The 18,192-nt window shown below is 37.8% G+C and overlaps 1 protein-coding gene across 1 annotated transcript; it reads right to left on the reverse strand.

Annotated features, from left to right (window-relative positions):
* Positions 1-4,068: 4,068 nt before the first annotated feature.
* LOC123754047 (3-hydroxyacyl-CoA dehydratase 1) lies at positions 4,069-17,840 on the reverse strand. Its single transcript, XM_045736181.2, has 6 exons — positions 17,647-17,840; positions 15,690-15,807; positions 12,621-12,744; positions 9,205-9,310; positions 7,291-7,469; positions 4,069-5,491 (listed from the first exon to the last, which is right to left on the reverse strand). The coding sequence occupies exons 1-6, from the start codon at positions 17,727-17,729 to the stop codon at positions 5,415-5,417; spliced, it is 687 nt and encodes a 228-aa protein (XP_045592137.1). The 5' UTR covers positions 17,730-17,840; the 3' UTR covers positions 4,069-5,414.
* Positions 17,841-18,192: the final 352 nt, after the last annotated feature.

The raw sequence follows: 18,192 nt of genomic DNA on the forward strand, positions 1-18,192 counted from the left end.
TTTGATATTTTGATTGTTGCTCCCCGTAGGTGTCTAGTTGATTGTGCACCCCCCCATAATCATCCTGAGAGTGGTAGTACAAAAGATTTCACAGAGCTTGAAAGATATTAATCGGACCTCAATGGAGATTTTTGCATTAACAATTACATCTACCCTGCACATCTTATACAGTAATTCTAGTGTTAGACATTTTTTCATTACAATATCTATGTATTTACAATAATGTATTAAATATTGATGGTAGGTCTTTTGTTAATACTGTATATAAACTATTTTAGGTTTGGGGTATTACAGTATCATAGAAGAGCTGCTGTTTATTATTATTAGTCTTCACACTACACAGCTTATTCTTTAGTTTCGTATGTCATTTTTCTCCTAAAAGGCGAAATATGGATACAGTGCAAAAATTTCAAATATTTTATCATTTGTAATAAGATGGTTTGGATTTCATATAGCATGAGTTTAGATTTATCTCTAAATGCCTACGTTTTTTCAGTCTAAGATGAAATGCTCTAGTGTCCTTGTTTGTCCACATCATACTTCATCCAGATCCCAATACAAGCCAAACTGCCAGGGATACTTGTAGCCAAATCGCATTCGAGCTGTGACAACATCTGTTAGTCTGCTGATTTTGTTACTTGCACCATACACATGTTTTGTTTGACACATTTCATTGTGATTGAATCTGCTAGTTCCTGTTTGCACTATTCTACTTTCTTGAAGTTCATCCAAGCGTTCTCGTCTAATGACACTTCTAAGGGATCTATTTGATAGTTCAAGATTATGTTCAACATTGTCTTTTCTGTGGGGGGAGCCCCGTTGGTTCCCTGGATCTATTGGACTGATATTAGCTAATATTAGTACAGGGCTTCAGTCATATGGAGTTGTCATGCTTAATGGGGACCACTAGCCAGAACATGGTCCCCTCAGAGAGATGCAGGGAGCAATGGCCTATGAAACACTCATGTATGAAAGTACCATCGACCGGGGTAGAACACCCAGAAAGGTAGGTGCTCCAAAACAGACCCCTCCTGGTAGAAAAATTGCAACCTGAGACCGAATAGAGGCTAGAAACTCCCTCAAAGAAAAACAAGCTAACAAGCAACACGTCATCACACCTAGCACTGCAACGCGCTAGGTTGGTTGCCCCCTCAAATGCCTTGGGACTGCCCCGTGTTGGTTTTAGGGACCCAGACTTTGGGCGTTGGTCGGTTCGACCTTGGTTCAATCTGCACCCCTTCGTTCTCTCCTTGTTGGTGTGGTTGACCGTTTTCCCTCCCACCCTGCTGCCGGCTCCCAAATGTTTGAGAGTTGTGGGGTTGGGGCAGGGTTTAGCTCTGCCCCAGGGGGGTCTTGGCGGGAGTCCCAAGGTTGCAGAGCATGGGCTTTTGTGCCTTCTGTGTTGGTTTTTTTCGTCCCCTCAACGAATATCAACCAGGTATCAACCAGGTTTGTTTTGGTGGCCATTTTGCTTTTCTGCGTGTGCTTCTTTCTTAGCCCGGCTGCCAGGGCAGCACTGCATCTTGTTTGTTTGCATGTGGCTGGAAGTGTTTGCTCGTGTTTTTGGGGGCATTTTTTGCCGTTTTCAGTTGGTGTTTGTGTGTACAGTGGTACCTCAGCTTATGAATTTAATCTGTTCCCAGAGACAGCTCATAAGCCGAATATTCGTAAACTGAAGCAAATTTCCCCATAAGAAATAATGTAAATTGAATTAATTCGTTCCAGACTCCCCAAAAAATTAACTTCAAAGTAAATTTTATACCTAATTCACCCAAATCTTTAGTACTAAAGTATATGCAAGTTATTACTTTTACTGATGACTTTTGTTGGCATATGGAAATTGGTGAGGAGGGGGGTAGGAGGAAAGGTGTTAGTGTTTGGAAGGGGGGTCCCCTTCCAAATCTTTAAATTCGTCAATAAATCTTTCGGCCGCTGGTTTGTCCGAGCGAGCAGCTTCCCCCATGCCTGACAACACAATGAATACTGCTTCTTTTTCTAAATTTCTCAAACCATCCCCTGCTTGCCTTAAACTCTTTTTGTATCTGCATCACTCGTTCCAGGGATTTTCTTTAAAAGGTCTACATGCAATTGTCTTGCTTTCTCACAAATGATGGCCTCTGAAATGCTATCACCTGCTAACTCCTTGTTGTGTATCCAAATTAATAACAGCTTTTCAACATCCTCAAGTGTTTGTGTTCTTTGTTTCGTGATTGTTGATATGCCTTTTGCCACTTTAGCACTCATAATATCCTTTTTCTTAGCAAGTGCAGTGCATATTATTGACATAGATGTGTTATACTGCCTAGCTAGTTCAACAACCCTGTGTACCATTTTCATGTTTACAAATGATCTCTTGTTTTTCCTCTATGGTCATTCTCACATGTGTTTTTTTGGCTTTAACCTTACTACTGACTTTCTTGGGACCCATGGCAAGATATATAATAACTTTTTTATGTTCAACTACCCAAAAATAAAAAAACTAATTCTTTACAAAGAATTCAGGCGCGATTGTCACTAGGCGGGAGGCACTGGTAAACTGAGGCGTGATTGCTGTGCCACCACACACCAGGTCGGCCATATGCGTATCAACAAACTTTGTTTCCCGAGGCTTGTTCGGTGTGATGACATGTTGCCTGTTAGCTTGTTTTTCTTTGAGGGAGTTTCTAGCCTCTGTTCAGTTTTAGGTTGCAATTTTTCTACCAGGAGAGGTCTGTTTTGGAGCACCTACCTTTCTGGGTACTTGACCCTGGTTGATGGCAGACATGAATACTTTCATACATGAGCTTCATAGGCCAATGCTCCCTGTACCTCTCTTAGGGGACCATGTTCTGGATAGTGGTCCCCGGTAGGCATGACAACTCCATATTCCTGTAGCCTCGAATTAATATTAGCCAATAGCTCCAGGGAGCCTCTGGGGCTCTACCCAAAAAATGGTATTTCATTTCATTCAATGCTGTTTTTTTTTTACTGCAAATTTAACAAGGGTATCAACTCTTATGTTCCTGCAGTCCAATATGAGAAGAAATCCACAACATTTTGACTTTGACTCCCCCTTATTAAGTATGCATATATATCTATGGCTTCAGAGACAAGCAAGTTATTATTTGATTGTAAGCTCTTTAATGCAAGTAGTGATGGAAGGAAGTCTGAAATAATTATCCTGTCTACTTCAGTTTTCAATCATTTTTAGTGTTACCAGTTCAACTTGCAAAGTGGATGCCCAGTTACTGACTTATATTCTTTTCATTTGTGTTTCCATCAGGCTGATGAACAATAATGGCACACTACCTGAATTAAATGATCTGTCAGCGTATATGATTGATTTTTTAGTTTGTAGATTGTGTGTGTGTGTTCTAGGGAACTAAATTTATCAGCTTGCTCAGCATGAGGATTGCGATTGGTTAGACAACATTTAGACCTGGCTTGGAGAGTCCTTGATGGTCCTCATAAGTGACCGTTTTCCCATCATTTCCTTCTGCTCTCCCTCCCTTGCTGGCAGTTTGATAAAGCGGCCTGGAATGTCTTCACTCTCCATAAAACCCTTCCCTCCAGCACTCCCTACTTTTTCATAACATCATAATGGATGCTGCTTTCTGTTCTGTCCCACACCATGTCTCATGATGCACTGAAGTGTGTTTTTTGGTGGAATACGGGCTATGCATTGTTTAGTAGGCAGCCTGAAAGCAGCGCCGTTGCCAGAATGTGCCCGATTCTGTTTCTTTGTATTGGAAGGCAAGTACGATGGCCTGTAAAGCTATTCGTGTTCTGAACCCGAGTTGAAGAGTCTGGAGCCTACGTCTCCACCTTAGGCACCCCGTCCCTCACATCTGAAAGAAGATACATACGATTGCAGGGAAATTTGAGCCAAACTTGTCACGACAAAACTAGGCTTGCAGCTGGATTTCACGACACTCCTCTGACTCCCGTATAATATTTTCATCCTTACCAGACAATCTCTTTAGAGCCTGAACTTTGCCTTACCCAGATACTTAAAGGTGTTAAAGGTATAGGATAATTTGGTTTGTATAATAGTTACATAAAATAAAGGCTGTATAAAAAGATAGATGGTACAATTCAATATTTATTTTTATATTAGTTTACGAATGGTATATGGATGTAACTAGAGCCTCATTTAGACAAAATATGCAATGTTTAATTGTAACAGTCAAAAAGATCAATCTTACCACTTTTCCAGATATTAATAAATAGTTTTATTCAGTTGAGAATTAGAGAAATTAAAATATGCCACAATGAAAGTAGAATGGATAGGAACAAGTTTTACTTCAATTTTATCAATACTACATTGCTCTTCTGGTTCGATGCCTTCTTCGGTAAACAAGTGGAATCACAAAAAACATACAAATAAAACCTTTAATTTTAATCATAGACAGTACTCGTCAAAGTATGCAGCGCCCTGCTCTCTCCCCTCCCACACAAACAATACAAGGAAATTTATAGTAAATGTATTATAATTACCTTTTAATACTTAGGTGGTTTTTCTTTGTGGCTTTGAGACATCGAGGTAGGAAAAAAGAAGCGTTTTCCAGGTGAGAATGTTTGCCCAGGACTGACAGACGGCTTAGAGTTTCTGTTTGAAGCGGACATCTTTCCCCTGCAAATTCTCCTCTACCACCATGTCTTAGAGGTTCTCAATTGGGTTCAGATCTGAGCTATTACCTGGCAATCCTTTATGAAGAGTAGCCTGCATTCATCAAGCCACTTGGTTTTCTTATGGCGTGGATTTTTTTTCTCAGACAGGGGTTTTGGCAAATATTTTGTGCTTCCTAAAAACCTTTAATTAAGCCATTTACCTGAAATTGCTTTCTGAATATTTGCCAAATTTTTTCGGTGCATGATGCCCTTCATAAAAGATTGGTCAGGTAACAGGCCAGATCTCAACCCAATTGAGAACCTCTGGCACATGGTAGTGGAGGATCTGCAGGAGAAAGACATCTGCTCCAAACTGAAGCTCAAAAGGCCATCATCCATCAGTCCTGGGCAAACATCTTGCATCAACATCTAAGAAACTTGGCTCTTTCAAGTCTCCCAGCAGTGAAGAAGATAAAAGTTCAACCAATTATTAAAAGGTAATTATAATACATTATTTACTATATATCTCTTACTGTTTGTTGCATGGGAGGGGCGTGAGCAGGGCACCGCATACCTTTGACGAGTACTGTGGTTGATGCACCCGATTCACCATAACGAGTAATAAATACAATTGCGTAACTTAAAGTTAAACGTGTTTGATAAACAACATGATCAATATTTCTCCTTGAAACTGTAATTATGCAATGGGAGAGATCACAAGCATTGAAAATAGATTTTGTGACTAATAGATCCAAATAATGGTATAAATTATCTGACTTAAATTCTTAAGGAAGAAGTACAGTACACGCAAGAAGCCAGAATTCTTATTCCCTCTTTTTGTGTGTGCTACCAAGAACCTTGCGCCTCTGGGATAACATATGCATGTAGAGTATTGGGAAGCCTGTTGAGAGAAACACACTAGTATTATTTGATAAGCAGTAAATATACTAAAGTCAGTCATTCCATAGAAGACAAAAAAAAAAAAAAAAAAAAAAATACTGTACTGTATTTATAGAACCAAGAACAGTACCTTTAGATTATATATATATATATAATATTAGATAGATAGATCCATATAGACAACTGGAGCTGCTGTCTATATGGAGAAGGAATGATTGGGTTATGGGGTGCAGTGTATGGGGTAGATACTGATAGTCTGTTAGGGAGTAATTGGTGTGGGCGAGACAAGGTGGTGATGTGTGGGGAAAGGTGGTGTGTGATGTGCACATGGGTGAAGGTAGAGGGTGCTGTGTGCATATGGGGTATGTCCAAGGATGAGTGATTTGTATGTATGTGGGTAGGTCCTTGGAATAGGACATACCTCAAAGGGCTCAGCTGTACCATACTTTCCAATGTGCTAATGCACAGACTAATAGCCAACATATCTACACGAGCTGATGAGACTATCATTTGCATCATTGCAAATTGTAGGAACCAGCTAAAAACACTACACACTTGCATTTAGAAGTAATGAATGAGAGTCTTGTTTCCACATAAAAAAAAATCCCTATGCAAGAAAAAAAAAAGCCCAACCTCTATTTTTAAAGTTAATAATCAGCACACAAACTGTAAGCAATACAAATATTGTACTGTGCATCAGTGTGGCTATTAACAGTGAAATTTTGTGATTTGCACATTAGCCTCCAAGACTAGGACCTTTAAAAAAAATATTTACCAGCAAGTGTTTTTTATCCGTGTACCATTGAGTGTAGGTGGTAGATATACATAATTTTACAACTGGAAAATATCAAGGGGGTAGTTCCTAATCTGCACATGGAAATAACACCACACGAGACCTGGAGGCATGGCAGGAAGTGCAAAATAAACCCATTGAAAATAAGAGATGAAATGGGAATGCTGAGAATTCTACCAACATCATGGTGACCAAGACTTCAACACACTCCCTCTAAAACACAAGGCACACAAAGCCAATCTCTTGTGGTGTTCAAATGAACTGTATAAACACCTCCAAAGGATACCTGATCAACCAGGTAGCGATTCCTACATAAGACTGAGCAGCTGCCTCTAGCAGTCTGACTGACCAGACCACCAACCAAGGAGGCCTGGTCAGAGACCAGGGCCACAAGCTATCATGTCTTTTCCCCTCAGTGACTGCATGCTATCTAGTATTATTTCTTTCCTGCTGTCATCTTTCATCCTTACAGTTTTCCTCCATGTGTGACAATGCAGCTCCAGCTGGTATGTGTTTCAAATTGCTTCTCTTGACTCTGGTGTATTAATTTCTAACTCTTCAGTGTCTCCCTGTTAACCCCATGCCCTGTTCCATTTTTCCATACCTTTCTGGGATTAATGTTATGAAATATACACATGCCATAAGTAGCATAATTAATACAAGTTAGCCAAGTAGTTGATACAGTTTTAGAAGTATCATAGCAAGTTTCATTTTCACAAGGTTAGAAGATGGAGTTATTGTAAAATTGTAACTTTCACGTTACAATTTCTGTAAAAAGTTTAAGTATATTATATATTATTGTTGGAGATTTCAATACAAGGCATTCAAAATATCACACAAACTGTGTATGTCAAATAAAAAAAAGCAGTCTTAATTTTTTACTACACCGTTCAATTTAAGCTTAAAATATGGTTCTATTTAAAGTCAATAAAATAAGACATTTGAAATAGCATAAAAACTTTGATAAAAAATTAGACATTTAAACACAGTTTACCTAATTAACTTACATGGCAAGTACAGCAATGCAAAGATGATTAATGCATAGTAGAAACTGAAGCTGAAGTTAAGGGCATTAGGGAAGGTGATTGAGTATGCATGTGTTTCAGCTACTGCAGGTAAAGCTGCATACACACACAGCAGCTCCCCTGTCACACCTACTGGATACAGCACAATAAACAGAGTGTACCTGAAACATATTTTGTCACCATTTATTATTTATATAATCCCTTTAAAAACAAATCTGGAACAAAATAATAACAGAGTCAAGTTGGTTTTAACAAAAGATAAAATGACCAATGGTTAGTGGATGATTAATGTAGTATACATATTTTTAAGTCATTATTGTTGTTTACTAGTGATTCATCACACTTCCCCGAAGAGATTGCGTTCCTTTTTTGACTGGTGAGAGACTGTTGATTATTATTATTATAATAATAATAATAATAATAATAATAAAATAATTATTATTCTGTGTGTGTGTAATTACCTAAGTGTAGTTACAGGACAAGAGCTACGCTCGTGGTGTCCCGTCTTCCCAGCACTCTGTCATATAACGCTTTGAAACTACTGACGGTCTTGGCCTCCACCACCTTCTCACCTAACTTGTTCCAACCATCTACCACTCTGTTTGCGAAAGTGAATTTTCTTATATTTCTTCGGCATCTGTGTTTAGCTAGTTTAAATCTATGACCTCTTATTCTTAAAGAGTGTGTGTGTGTGTGTGTTTGGAATAGGATGGTTTTCATACAGTGTTTGAAGATGTCACTGGCCTAGCTCTTTTACTGTCAAGTTTTTTGACAACCTTAATGAGATGGAAACTTCAGTCCCAGTCAGCAGGCCAAGGAAAGAGACCAAACATTCCAGGCAAAAAGGCCAATGTGCCCTAATCTCAGCCCCAACTATCCTCCAGCAGAAGGAATGGGCCTGGGGGGCCAAAATTACCAAATAAAACAACCACCAGCTCTTATGTTACAGACAACCCAGAATGCAGGATAAAAATCCTAGGAAATCCAAGGAAGGTGCCAGGAAAGCCAAAGCACAGGGCAACAAGAAACCACCAAGGCTCCTGACATGCACAGAAAGCCCCACACCACTTGTCCAAGATCACGAAAACAAAATATATAGTCAGGTCCATACGTGACAAGCTCGAGGACCCCAGGTAAAACATTGCAAAATAGGAGAAAGTCTGAGACAAGGATGGACAGGGGTCAGAGTAAGCACCACACCTTCCAAATCTATCCTAGGCTACTAAAGCAGTTTAAGAGCAAAGGAGAGAAACTTAAATGTGATGCTACAACATATTTTATATATTACAATGCAGTGTCAGCCAGTTATCTACTACCGACCTAACACTGATTAATACTGTACTCAAGTTCCTGATGTAACTTCAACAAGAGGTTTACATTTTGTGATCAAAGAATATGTTGAATAGGATGGGAGGTTATTGGTGGCATAATGTGAAGTCTGTTGGTGCTATGGTTTGCTGTTGGCATAAGAAAGCCAACAGTACTTGTGGTTGCCTTTTCCTGTATCCTGTCCAACAACCAAGTTTCCAGAATTGCTTGGCTACTTTCTTTTTGGGTACAGGTTAGAGCTATTATGTATCACTGTATACTCAAAGTCTACTTCTCTACAGCGTTCACATTTATAAAAATAAAACCGATGTTCGTCTGGTGTGCCGAGACTGGCTTTATAATCCAGACCCCTGATCTAGATTATCAAGGTTTTTCCCAGTGGTAAATTTGTTTTGGACCAAGGTTTGTCTCAATGGTAAATTCTTAATTTAAATATTTAATGTATCCTTAACTACTAAAAATCATACAGTGACAAGCTCTGAAATAAGCTCACTTAGTGCAATGTGGAACTTAATATTTCCACATCACACAAGATAGAGCCAGTAGAGAACAGAAAATGCATAATACCTGAGGAAGGTAAGCATGTGTGGAACCTGCTTAAGAACGTTGAGGAAGTAGAAGGAGTATCTGATAACTTCTGTCACACTCCAAGCAATCAGTAACAGGGGCAGACCTGTGGATATGTTCATTTAGTAAAGTAATAGGTAGGTAGTAAAAATATAAATAATATTTGGGTTAATATAAGTTACTTATTAGCAGCACTTGCATAGCATTTCTCCTGATAGCAAGACAACAAAATAACTTTTATAAAGGAGTGGCCATAGGAATGAAATGCCCCTTTCCAAGTGAAACTTCAGGAACTTGCCAGGCGTGTTCTTCAAACTCAGTGTTGCAACCTATTATTGGGCAATACTGAACATTATGTATTGGTTTGCTACAAAAAAAAAAAAAATACATACTAGTGCATAAAACCAATTATGACAATAACCATAGTAATATTAATGATATTAACACAAAAATAACTTAATTTCAGATTAAAAATTATGCATGTGCACATAATGGATATTTTATTCAATGATATTTCTGAATAAGGCTCCCTCATTAGCTCTCCTAAACCTCCTCCATACTGTGCTACAGGACCATATTAAGTATGCACACCAATCAAATCCTGTACAATAGAGATGAAAAATAGCCAGCATAGCCCTGGGCTTGTGGGGGGGGGGGAGGAATAAAGTCACACTATATCCTCAAATGACACAAGGGAAAATGAAACACTAAGAAAAGATATCTCTGGGGCTGTTGGCACTCATCAAACAGTGCCAGAATAAACTACATGTAAAGGATCTAGGAATAATAATACTATCATACAATGTAACATTTAGCAAGCATAACCAAGCAAATGTAACATCAGCCAGGAAAATGATAGCATGGATTATGAGAATGTACAAATCAAGGGATGCTCCTACTTTTCAAATCATTTGTGTTTTCCCACCTCAACCACTGCACTGCGCAACGTGTCTTGAGGCTCTATCGGTGGTGCGCAAGGCGCCTCAGGGCGCTTGTAGGTATAGCGTAGCATTCAAAATTCCCATGGCTACATGGGGTTCACATCAGCTTCTTCGGGGCTCTCATAAACAGATGCCATTTTTTTTTAAATCGTGGGCAACATTCCCGGGTGCGAGAGCCTCAGTACTGCATAAGCAACCAAGGCTGGCACATGCAGCATCAGCTAACAGCACTGCTATTCAGCTTGTGACTACAGCATCACCTAATGTCAAAATATATATGTAGCTGGTATTATTTAGCCATGATAGTATTATAGAAGAGCCTGACTGTGATAAAGGCTGTGTACAATGTTCAGATGTCAGTGAATCAATGCTATTTAAGATGTACACAGCAGTAGGCACGGCACACTGCCATTATTTTGTCCATCTAGGAATCTTCAAACGACTTCTCATGTTCCTTTACAAAATAAACTTGTAGAAAATTATTAACTACAAGATTTAGTGACACGATTCTGATAATAGCAGGATTGTGATGATAATTAGTGCCGTGTGTAGTATTGAGAATGGGAGGACTTTTGGTAAGGAATGATCGAGGTAGCGTCAGCTGACTGTGTGACAGCCACTCTTGTTTTAACTCAACGTACCAGTTTAGTGGTTCGCTATGGTGAACACAAATGTAGATACTTATATATAATGTGTGTATATAGTGTAATAACAGCAACAGGAGTATGCTGGGAGAAGCATTTTGGCGAGAGGTGGCGTCGTATTCCTAGCGTTATCTGCTGGCTGCTGTGCATTATCTGTTGTCATGCAGTATATGGTAGCCACTATGCTGTTTGGATACCATAGCAGCTTAGTTGTATAGGTATGGTTAATAAAACATTTAGATGCATTTAGATACTTATATATAACTTGTGTAAATAGTGTAATAAAAATAATAACAGTATGGTGGGAGGAGCAATGTTGGAGAGTTAGGTGTTGAAGGAGTGAGGGAGGGCTGGCTGGGTGCAGCCCACTCTTGTTTTTTAGGATCACCATACCAACTTAGTGGTTTGTTAGTGAACACGTATGTGATAGGTATATACAATGAGTGGATATACAGTATAGTGTAATAACAGCAAAAACACTTGATTGATCATAGATTATTATATACTGTATATGTCACACACATGAGCCCCATAATTTTGAGCATAGTGATGTTCCACACATTGAACTACTGCACTGTATATAAATTCCACAAATTACACACTTTTGAATAATATTACACCAAAAAAACAGAAAAAACGAATGAGAAATATACAAATAATTGCGAAACTTATATTCACGGCAACTGCTGCGCCACAGGGGTGGCAAGGCCTAGTGACTGAGCGCTCCATCGCTCAGCACCCATAACTTGCTCAACTTCCCAATTCCATCATCCATCAAGGATAAAGTATGTCGCATAGAATATTATTTTTTTTTAGTTTCCTTTGACCAGAGATCACAGGTGTACATCGCCTGTGATGCACACCAATCACAGGTGATGCACACAGGTGTGCATCACCTGTTGATCACAGATGTGATCATTTAACAATACAAGAGAACATTTTTTGGAAAGAATTTTAAGTGTCAAAAAAAGTGTCATTTTAAGGCATAACAATGCAGTGGTTAAGTACTCTTTGGTACCCTTCCCCTTTCTAAGCAGGAGAGACTTCGGAAATAAAAGGATTACAGAGAACATATGTGGCAAACAGATACAGTAAAGCCCCTAAATTACTGCAATCATCTCAAAGCACTTAAAATGTATATATTCTAGGGTAAAATGTCAGAGACACAGTATCATCACATATTTATACAGCATAAAAAAAAAGCTTACTACAGCAAAAAATATGGTAGAAAATACAGAATAGATCCAGTGAAGAATTGAATTACCATGGGCCCAATTGTAGAACACTATCTGAATATCAAGAGGCCCATAGCTCTTCAGTTTCCTCTCACCAAATATAAGAAACATTTTTGGAACATGCAAATGGAGGTTTTAAAGGAAGTAACAAATCAACTATGTTGTAATATATATGTGGACAGCTCCAAGCATCAGCCTTTCAGATTAGGTCATCACAAGACTTCTGGCTTAGGGACCAGACCTGAAGCTGACTACATGTAAATATGGTCTGCTCAACTTTACCTCTATCACCTATGTCAATAAATATAACTTTCACAATTTTCTTTCTTTCTTTTCCCTTATTTTCACTTTTCTGTTTATGTTACTTCCCTTAAATGTTCTCACTTGTATGGGCTTGTAAAAGGCTTTTTTTTTTCTTTTAAGTGCCTATAAGTACTTTATTATAGGTACAGTACTGTACTTGAAATGCTTGTCTTAGAATCTGCATGTGGCCATCTACTCAAGGATGGGAAAAGCTCTTAAGAAAAAAGCAAAAAAAAATTTAGATAGAGAAATGTATATATAAATACAGTATAATATAATTTACATTTACATACCTAGGCTGGTATGAGTGTTCGGGAAGGTGCAGAGAACAGGCCACAGCACTATGAGACGTGAAAATACTTGGGGTATTACCATCATGACACTGGATGGAACCAGACCCACAGCAGAATGTACAATCTGGAAAAAATTATTATTGTTAGTATTGCAAAGCTTAAGTATGATTCCATTAGATTTTTAGACCATGACCTGTAAACATTGCTGAAAATGATATGGTTCGCTATTAAAAATGCCAAGATTCAACATTGAGTGGATTCAACAATGCTAAGTTCAAAAAATACATCAAAGATTAAAAGGTTGGTATTTATCATTGGTGGATTTATATCAAGATATTCTATAATTTAAATAAAAATACAGTATAATAAAGTTTACTAAACCAAACAATGAACTCAAATTTGGCAATCCATTTTAGATTTGCCTAATAAACTGACAATCACACAATTATTTATTATTAATCCCCCTTTAGTGTTACTCCTTCCACAAATATATACAGTGATACCTTGGTTTTGAGTTTAATCTGTTCCCAGAGACTGCTCAAAAAACAAAAATTTGCAAACTTTAACAAATTTTCCTATAAGAAATAATGTAAATTGAATTAATCCGTTCCACACTCCCAAAAATATTAATTTCAAAATATATTTCATACATAATACACACAAATATTTTATACTATAGTATGTACAAATTATAGCTAACCTTTATTGATGACTTGTTGGCATATGGAAGAGGGTGAGAGGGGGGGGGGGGGAGGGGGGAAGAGAAGAGGTGTTAGTGCTTGGAAGGGGAGTCCCCTTCCATTATAACAGCAGTGATAACATTTCTGGTGTACTCTTTCTCTTATGTTTTGCAGGCATACCACTAGGACCTGGTTATGGCTCACTGCTTGCTTGTCTTACTAAGAATCTGATTATAGACACTTGTTTTCCCTACGTTTTAACACTTTTCTATAGTGAGACATCACATTGTCTCACTATGAATGATCTCTTGTTTTTCCTCTATTGCCATCCTCAGTTATTTTCCTTTCACTCCGTCTCATATCTTCCTTTTCTCTCTGGGTAGAAAGTAACAGAGGACGCTAGAGATCAGCCACTGTCACCGCTTAAACAAGTTTTTGTTAACTTCAGTTCAACTTTTTACACACAAAGCCTCTGCCAAGGCCTAAATTTTTTTGGCACAAACAAAACATGGAAAATTGTCATTTGAGGGTGGAAGTGAGAATTTCTCTACCTGCAGTGCTTTGCCCAGCTGAGCCATCTACATTACTTGTTATTTCCTATCACTAAGAAATATTATGTAATACAGTACCAAGTTATTACTGTATCAATAGTATTAATATTAATGGAAAGATAAATTATATAATTTTACTTATTTTTATTCATAAATTATAATTTATGTTCCAGAAATATAATGCAAGACATTTTGCAATAATGTAACAAAGATCATATAAAATATTTAAACATTAATTTTTACTCAGTTTATCAATATATAACAACTCTATAAACAGTATAATGTATTGCAACTACTGTACTGTAAATTCTAATAAAAATTAATCCTTATTGCTAAAAAATGTAACTAGTATATAATCTAAACTACATTTAACTACTGTACAGTAAACAAAAAAACTATAAATATCATTTTTCCTTACAATAAACATTTTATAGTTAATTAACAAATAACTTGGATACAGTACTTGATAGTTTGACCTTGATTCAACAAACTACAGTATATGGGTCCAACCCCAACACATTACAGTGAAGGATTCATTACAACCAGAGATGCTTCAAGGATGCACTTCCCACATCTTATGGGCAGATTTCACTTAGCAAAATTTTAATATCAAGCTATAATATAATGAACAACTATCAGATGAACATGTCTGCACAAAACTTTAGCCACCATCTAGATTATTTCTCACATTTCTAGCCTCAAAACTCATTTTCATTATCTGGGTGAAGGAAAACTTTGCCAACTCAGAATAAAAACTAAACCATAGACTTTGGTTTAAATATCTTCAGTAGCTTTTCCAAGGCTCCAAATGTTTCTTGTAATATTGAGGTCATCTATAACATCAAAACCATGACTAGTCATTAATTGAGTTACCATTCATATCCTAACTAATATTTATGATACTCCAAGAGCTGATTTCACCAAGCAAAATTTTAATTTCAACCTGTCATATGAAGGATAACAACCATAAGAACCTGTCTGCAAAAGATTTAACCACATCTAGCATTTTCCTATGCCCATATTTTACTAAACAAAATTCTCTGCAACTGGGGGAAAAAAACGAACCATAGAATTTGGTTTTAAATATGCTAAGTGGCTTTCTGAAGGCCCAACTATTTCTTGTATAGTTGCGTCAATCTTTGAACCCGGTCCTAACATCCTAAAGAAATCAGAATTCCCTGCTTCAGTGAACTCTTATTCGTCAAACTGGGTGAGTAAATCTGGCAAGGAGAGTGTTCCAACCAGATTCGCAGAATCAAGGTACGTTGAATCGAGATTCCACTATACTAAACAGTACAGTATTTTTTCTTATTTTTAATAATAATTTATTGTTTTTATTCATTTTATTAAATGTTTAATGATTAATGAACAAATGGATGATAAGAGTGGTTACAATAGCACATCCAAGTGAACTTTAACATAGGAGAAGAGGAAAATACAGGGGAGGAAGGCCAGGTGAAAAATAGCCGTAGAGAGTATGAAGGAAGTGGGAAGTGTGTAAACAGCAGGTATGGAATAATGATAGATGAAATTGGTTTGATAAGTAGCAGTGCTGGTTCAATGTGAAAGAGCAGTACGTATTGTGTAAAACTTAGTAAATGGACGAGCTGTTTATTATTTTCAAAATAATAATAATACTAATTATTATAATAATACTAATTATTATTATAATATCTTTGCTCTTATTTCTTACCACTTACACCCCATAAAAATGGGAGATAGGGAACGGGTAATAATATTTATGAACAAAGTGTTAAATGAACTACAGTATTACTGAAAAAAACATACAGAATAACATTACACTGTACATCAACATATCAGCCATATATTAAGTTTACCTCTAGTACAGCTAGTGTCTGAAAAATCTTGAGTACAGAGCTAGTGCTGTCCCATAGGCCTGTCAAACTTCCTTCAAATACCAAATGATGTGTTGCTTGGATTAAAACAATGAGCCATCTGAAATATATATACCAATTAATTAATCAATATTCATGACCTTTCTGTATTCTCAGCCCATTTACCATGATAGGCAATAACTACCATTAATTAACTATTTCCTAGTTTATGTAGGCAACATAAATGTGATTTCACATCAAGTAAGTCTTGGACATTTTTGCACTATCCATCAGCAGAGATTATTAAACTTTGTATATACTGTAACACAATGAATATTAATTTAAAAGTACAATATAATAAATATAAAGTCAGTAAAGATTTAAAGCAAAGTTTGTGTAATGAGTTGCTAATGGGCGACATTGAGCCAAATCTTGTTGTTTTGGACAGGAAGCTTATACTGTACTTTGGATTATTAAGGCCACCCCTAGGGCCAACTACTGACCTTCACCAGGATGCAATCCACAACTGCCTAACTCCCAGACACCCATTTACTACTAGATGAACAGAGCGCATCAGGTGAAAGAAAAGTGCCAAATCATTTCTGCCCCAGCCAGGGGTCGAACCTGGGATCCTACATTGTGAGTTGAAGATGTATACTACTGGACCTCTTCTAGTTAATATAGTTAATCAATCTATAAAATATGTGCATACATTTCATGAAGTGACAAAATGGCTGGAACATACACAACCTACGACCCCGGCATTGCTATGCTCGTAGGCTTGAGCATGGCAATGCCGTAGGCTCACAGCCCTGGTGGATTTTATCATTAAAACGGCAGTATTTGGTAGGCCCTGGAGGCTCCCGTGTTCAAGAATTAATAAGAAATAAAAGCCGAATACAGTATAACTAAAGAATTCTTGATACAGTATTTAGATACAGGAAAAAAATAGTTATAGCTGCCCTGCTTGTATAATGCCTGTTACGTCATTATTCCAATATGTAAATACTGCAAATTACCAAATGATGCAGCACTCCATAAGACTAGAGAGTACAATCAAATCATACACAGGCATTTCTGCAAAGCTCATTTTCTAAATTGTAAAAACTACTACAGCACAGTGGTCTACATCAAGGGCTCACAACCGAGGGTTCCATGTTCAATTTGTGGGCGGGGCAGACATAGTTGGGCATATTTCATTTCACCTGGTGCCTCTCTCAAGATAAGAGTAATCAGGTATCCAGGAGCTAGACAACTGTTGTGGCTGGCTTCCTGGGGAAGGTCAGTAGCTGGCCTACGGAAAGCTTGATAAACTCTACGGGCTCACCATAGCCCGTGCTACTTGGAACTTTTGTTCTGGGTAGCTGAATCTAAAAAGTGAATCTAAAATCGATAAACTGAAACAGACTCTGTCCCCGACAATGAGAATGCATATTGTTAGGTTAGGAAGGTTTTATGTGCTTACCATTACGGATTCAATGTGCGAGCCTATGGTGAGCCTATGGTGACAAGCTAACCCAACATGCACAGTCTTGACAATCAGAAAATGAGGTTTGCTGAAATGCCTGTGTACTTGATTGTTCATTTGGTCAAATTGTTGGGTTTGGGATCCAGGGTTCGATTCCAGGGCGAGACAGAAATGGTTAGGCACGTTTCCTTTCACCTAATGCGACTATTCACCTAGCAATAATTAGGTACCCCAGGACTCTGCTAACTGTCATGGGGTTGCATCCTGAGGAGGGTCAGTAGCTTGACCTTGTGGGGATCACGATACAAGCTTAAAGTGTATATATTATATTATATACACGTCATAAAATATATATACACATAGAGGCTTCCTGTCCCCGACAAAATTAATTAAATTAGAGGGAATAGATCAACGCGCTCTGCGCATTATCCTACAATGCGCACTGTGCCAGAGAGCGCACAACACCAGTAACGTCCCAGGAGAAGGTCTCACCCGAGGCTCAAGAAGATGTTGTAGAAGATGAGGTAAATGTTGCCCGTAGAGAGGGTGTCCGAGGGCTTGGTCTTGCTGAACATCTCGGCGGTGTGTGTGGCAAGCCCTGGCAGAGAAAGTTCAGTGAGCGACAGGCAAGAGAAAGTTGAGGATGCGTCCGGCCACTCTCGCCTCCCCGGTCATACTGACGCCTCGGGCAAGTGACAGCATCAACATCATTGTTTGTTTATTTATTTATTTATTTATTTATATACAAGAAGGTACATTGGGTTTGTGAGAATACATAGGATAGTACAGTATGTACAATCTTGTAAAGCCACTAGTACGCGCTGCGTTTCGGGCAGGTCCTTAATCTAACAAATAATTTTAAGTAGGTAAATTCTATCAGAATTAATAAAATGATAACAAATACATTGCAAGAAAAAAATGAGATGAGAGAGATTAATAAGTACACTAAAGCACATTGGTATAAAGCTGATCCCTTTCGCAATCCGACTTCGCAATTTCAACACCATCAAGCTCGTATCTTGTAACTCTATCATCATT

Source organism: Procambarus clarkii, chromosome 6, assembly GCF_040958095.1.
Source record: "Procambarus clarkii isolate CNS0578487 chromosome 6, FALCON_Pclarkii_2.0, whole genome shotgun sequence".
Taxonomy (NCBI): domain Eukaryota; kingdom Metazoa; phylum Arthropoda; class Malacostraca; order Decapoda; family Cambaridae; genus Procambarus; species Procambarus clarkii.

Coding starts and splice junctions, on each gene's coding strand:
- LOC123754047 (XM_045736181.2), bottom strand. CDS start 17,729: ATGTTCAGCAAGACCAAGCCCTCGGACACCCTCTCTACGGGCAACATT. Junction 9,311..12,620: donor GAACACTCATACCAGCCTAG/GTATGTAAATGT, acceptor ACATATCCACAG/GTCTGCCCCTGTTACTGATT. Junction 7,470..9,204: donor CACATGCTTACCTTCCTCAG/GTATTATGCATT, acceptor AATATGTTTCAG/GTACACTCTGTTTATTGTGC.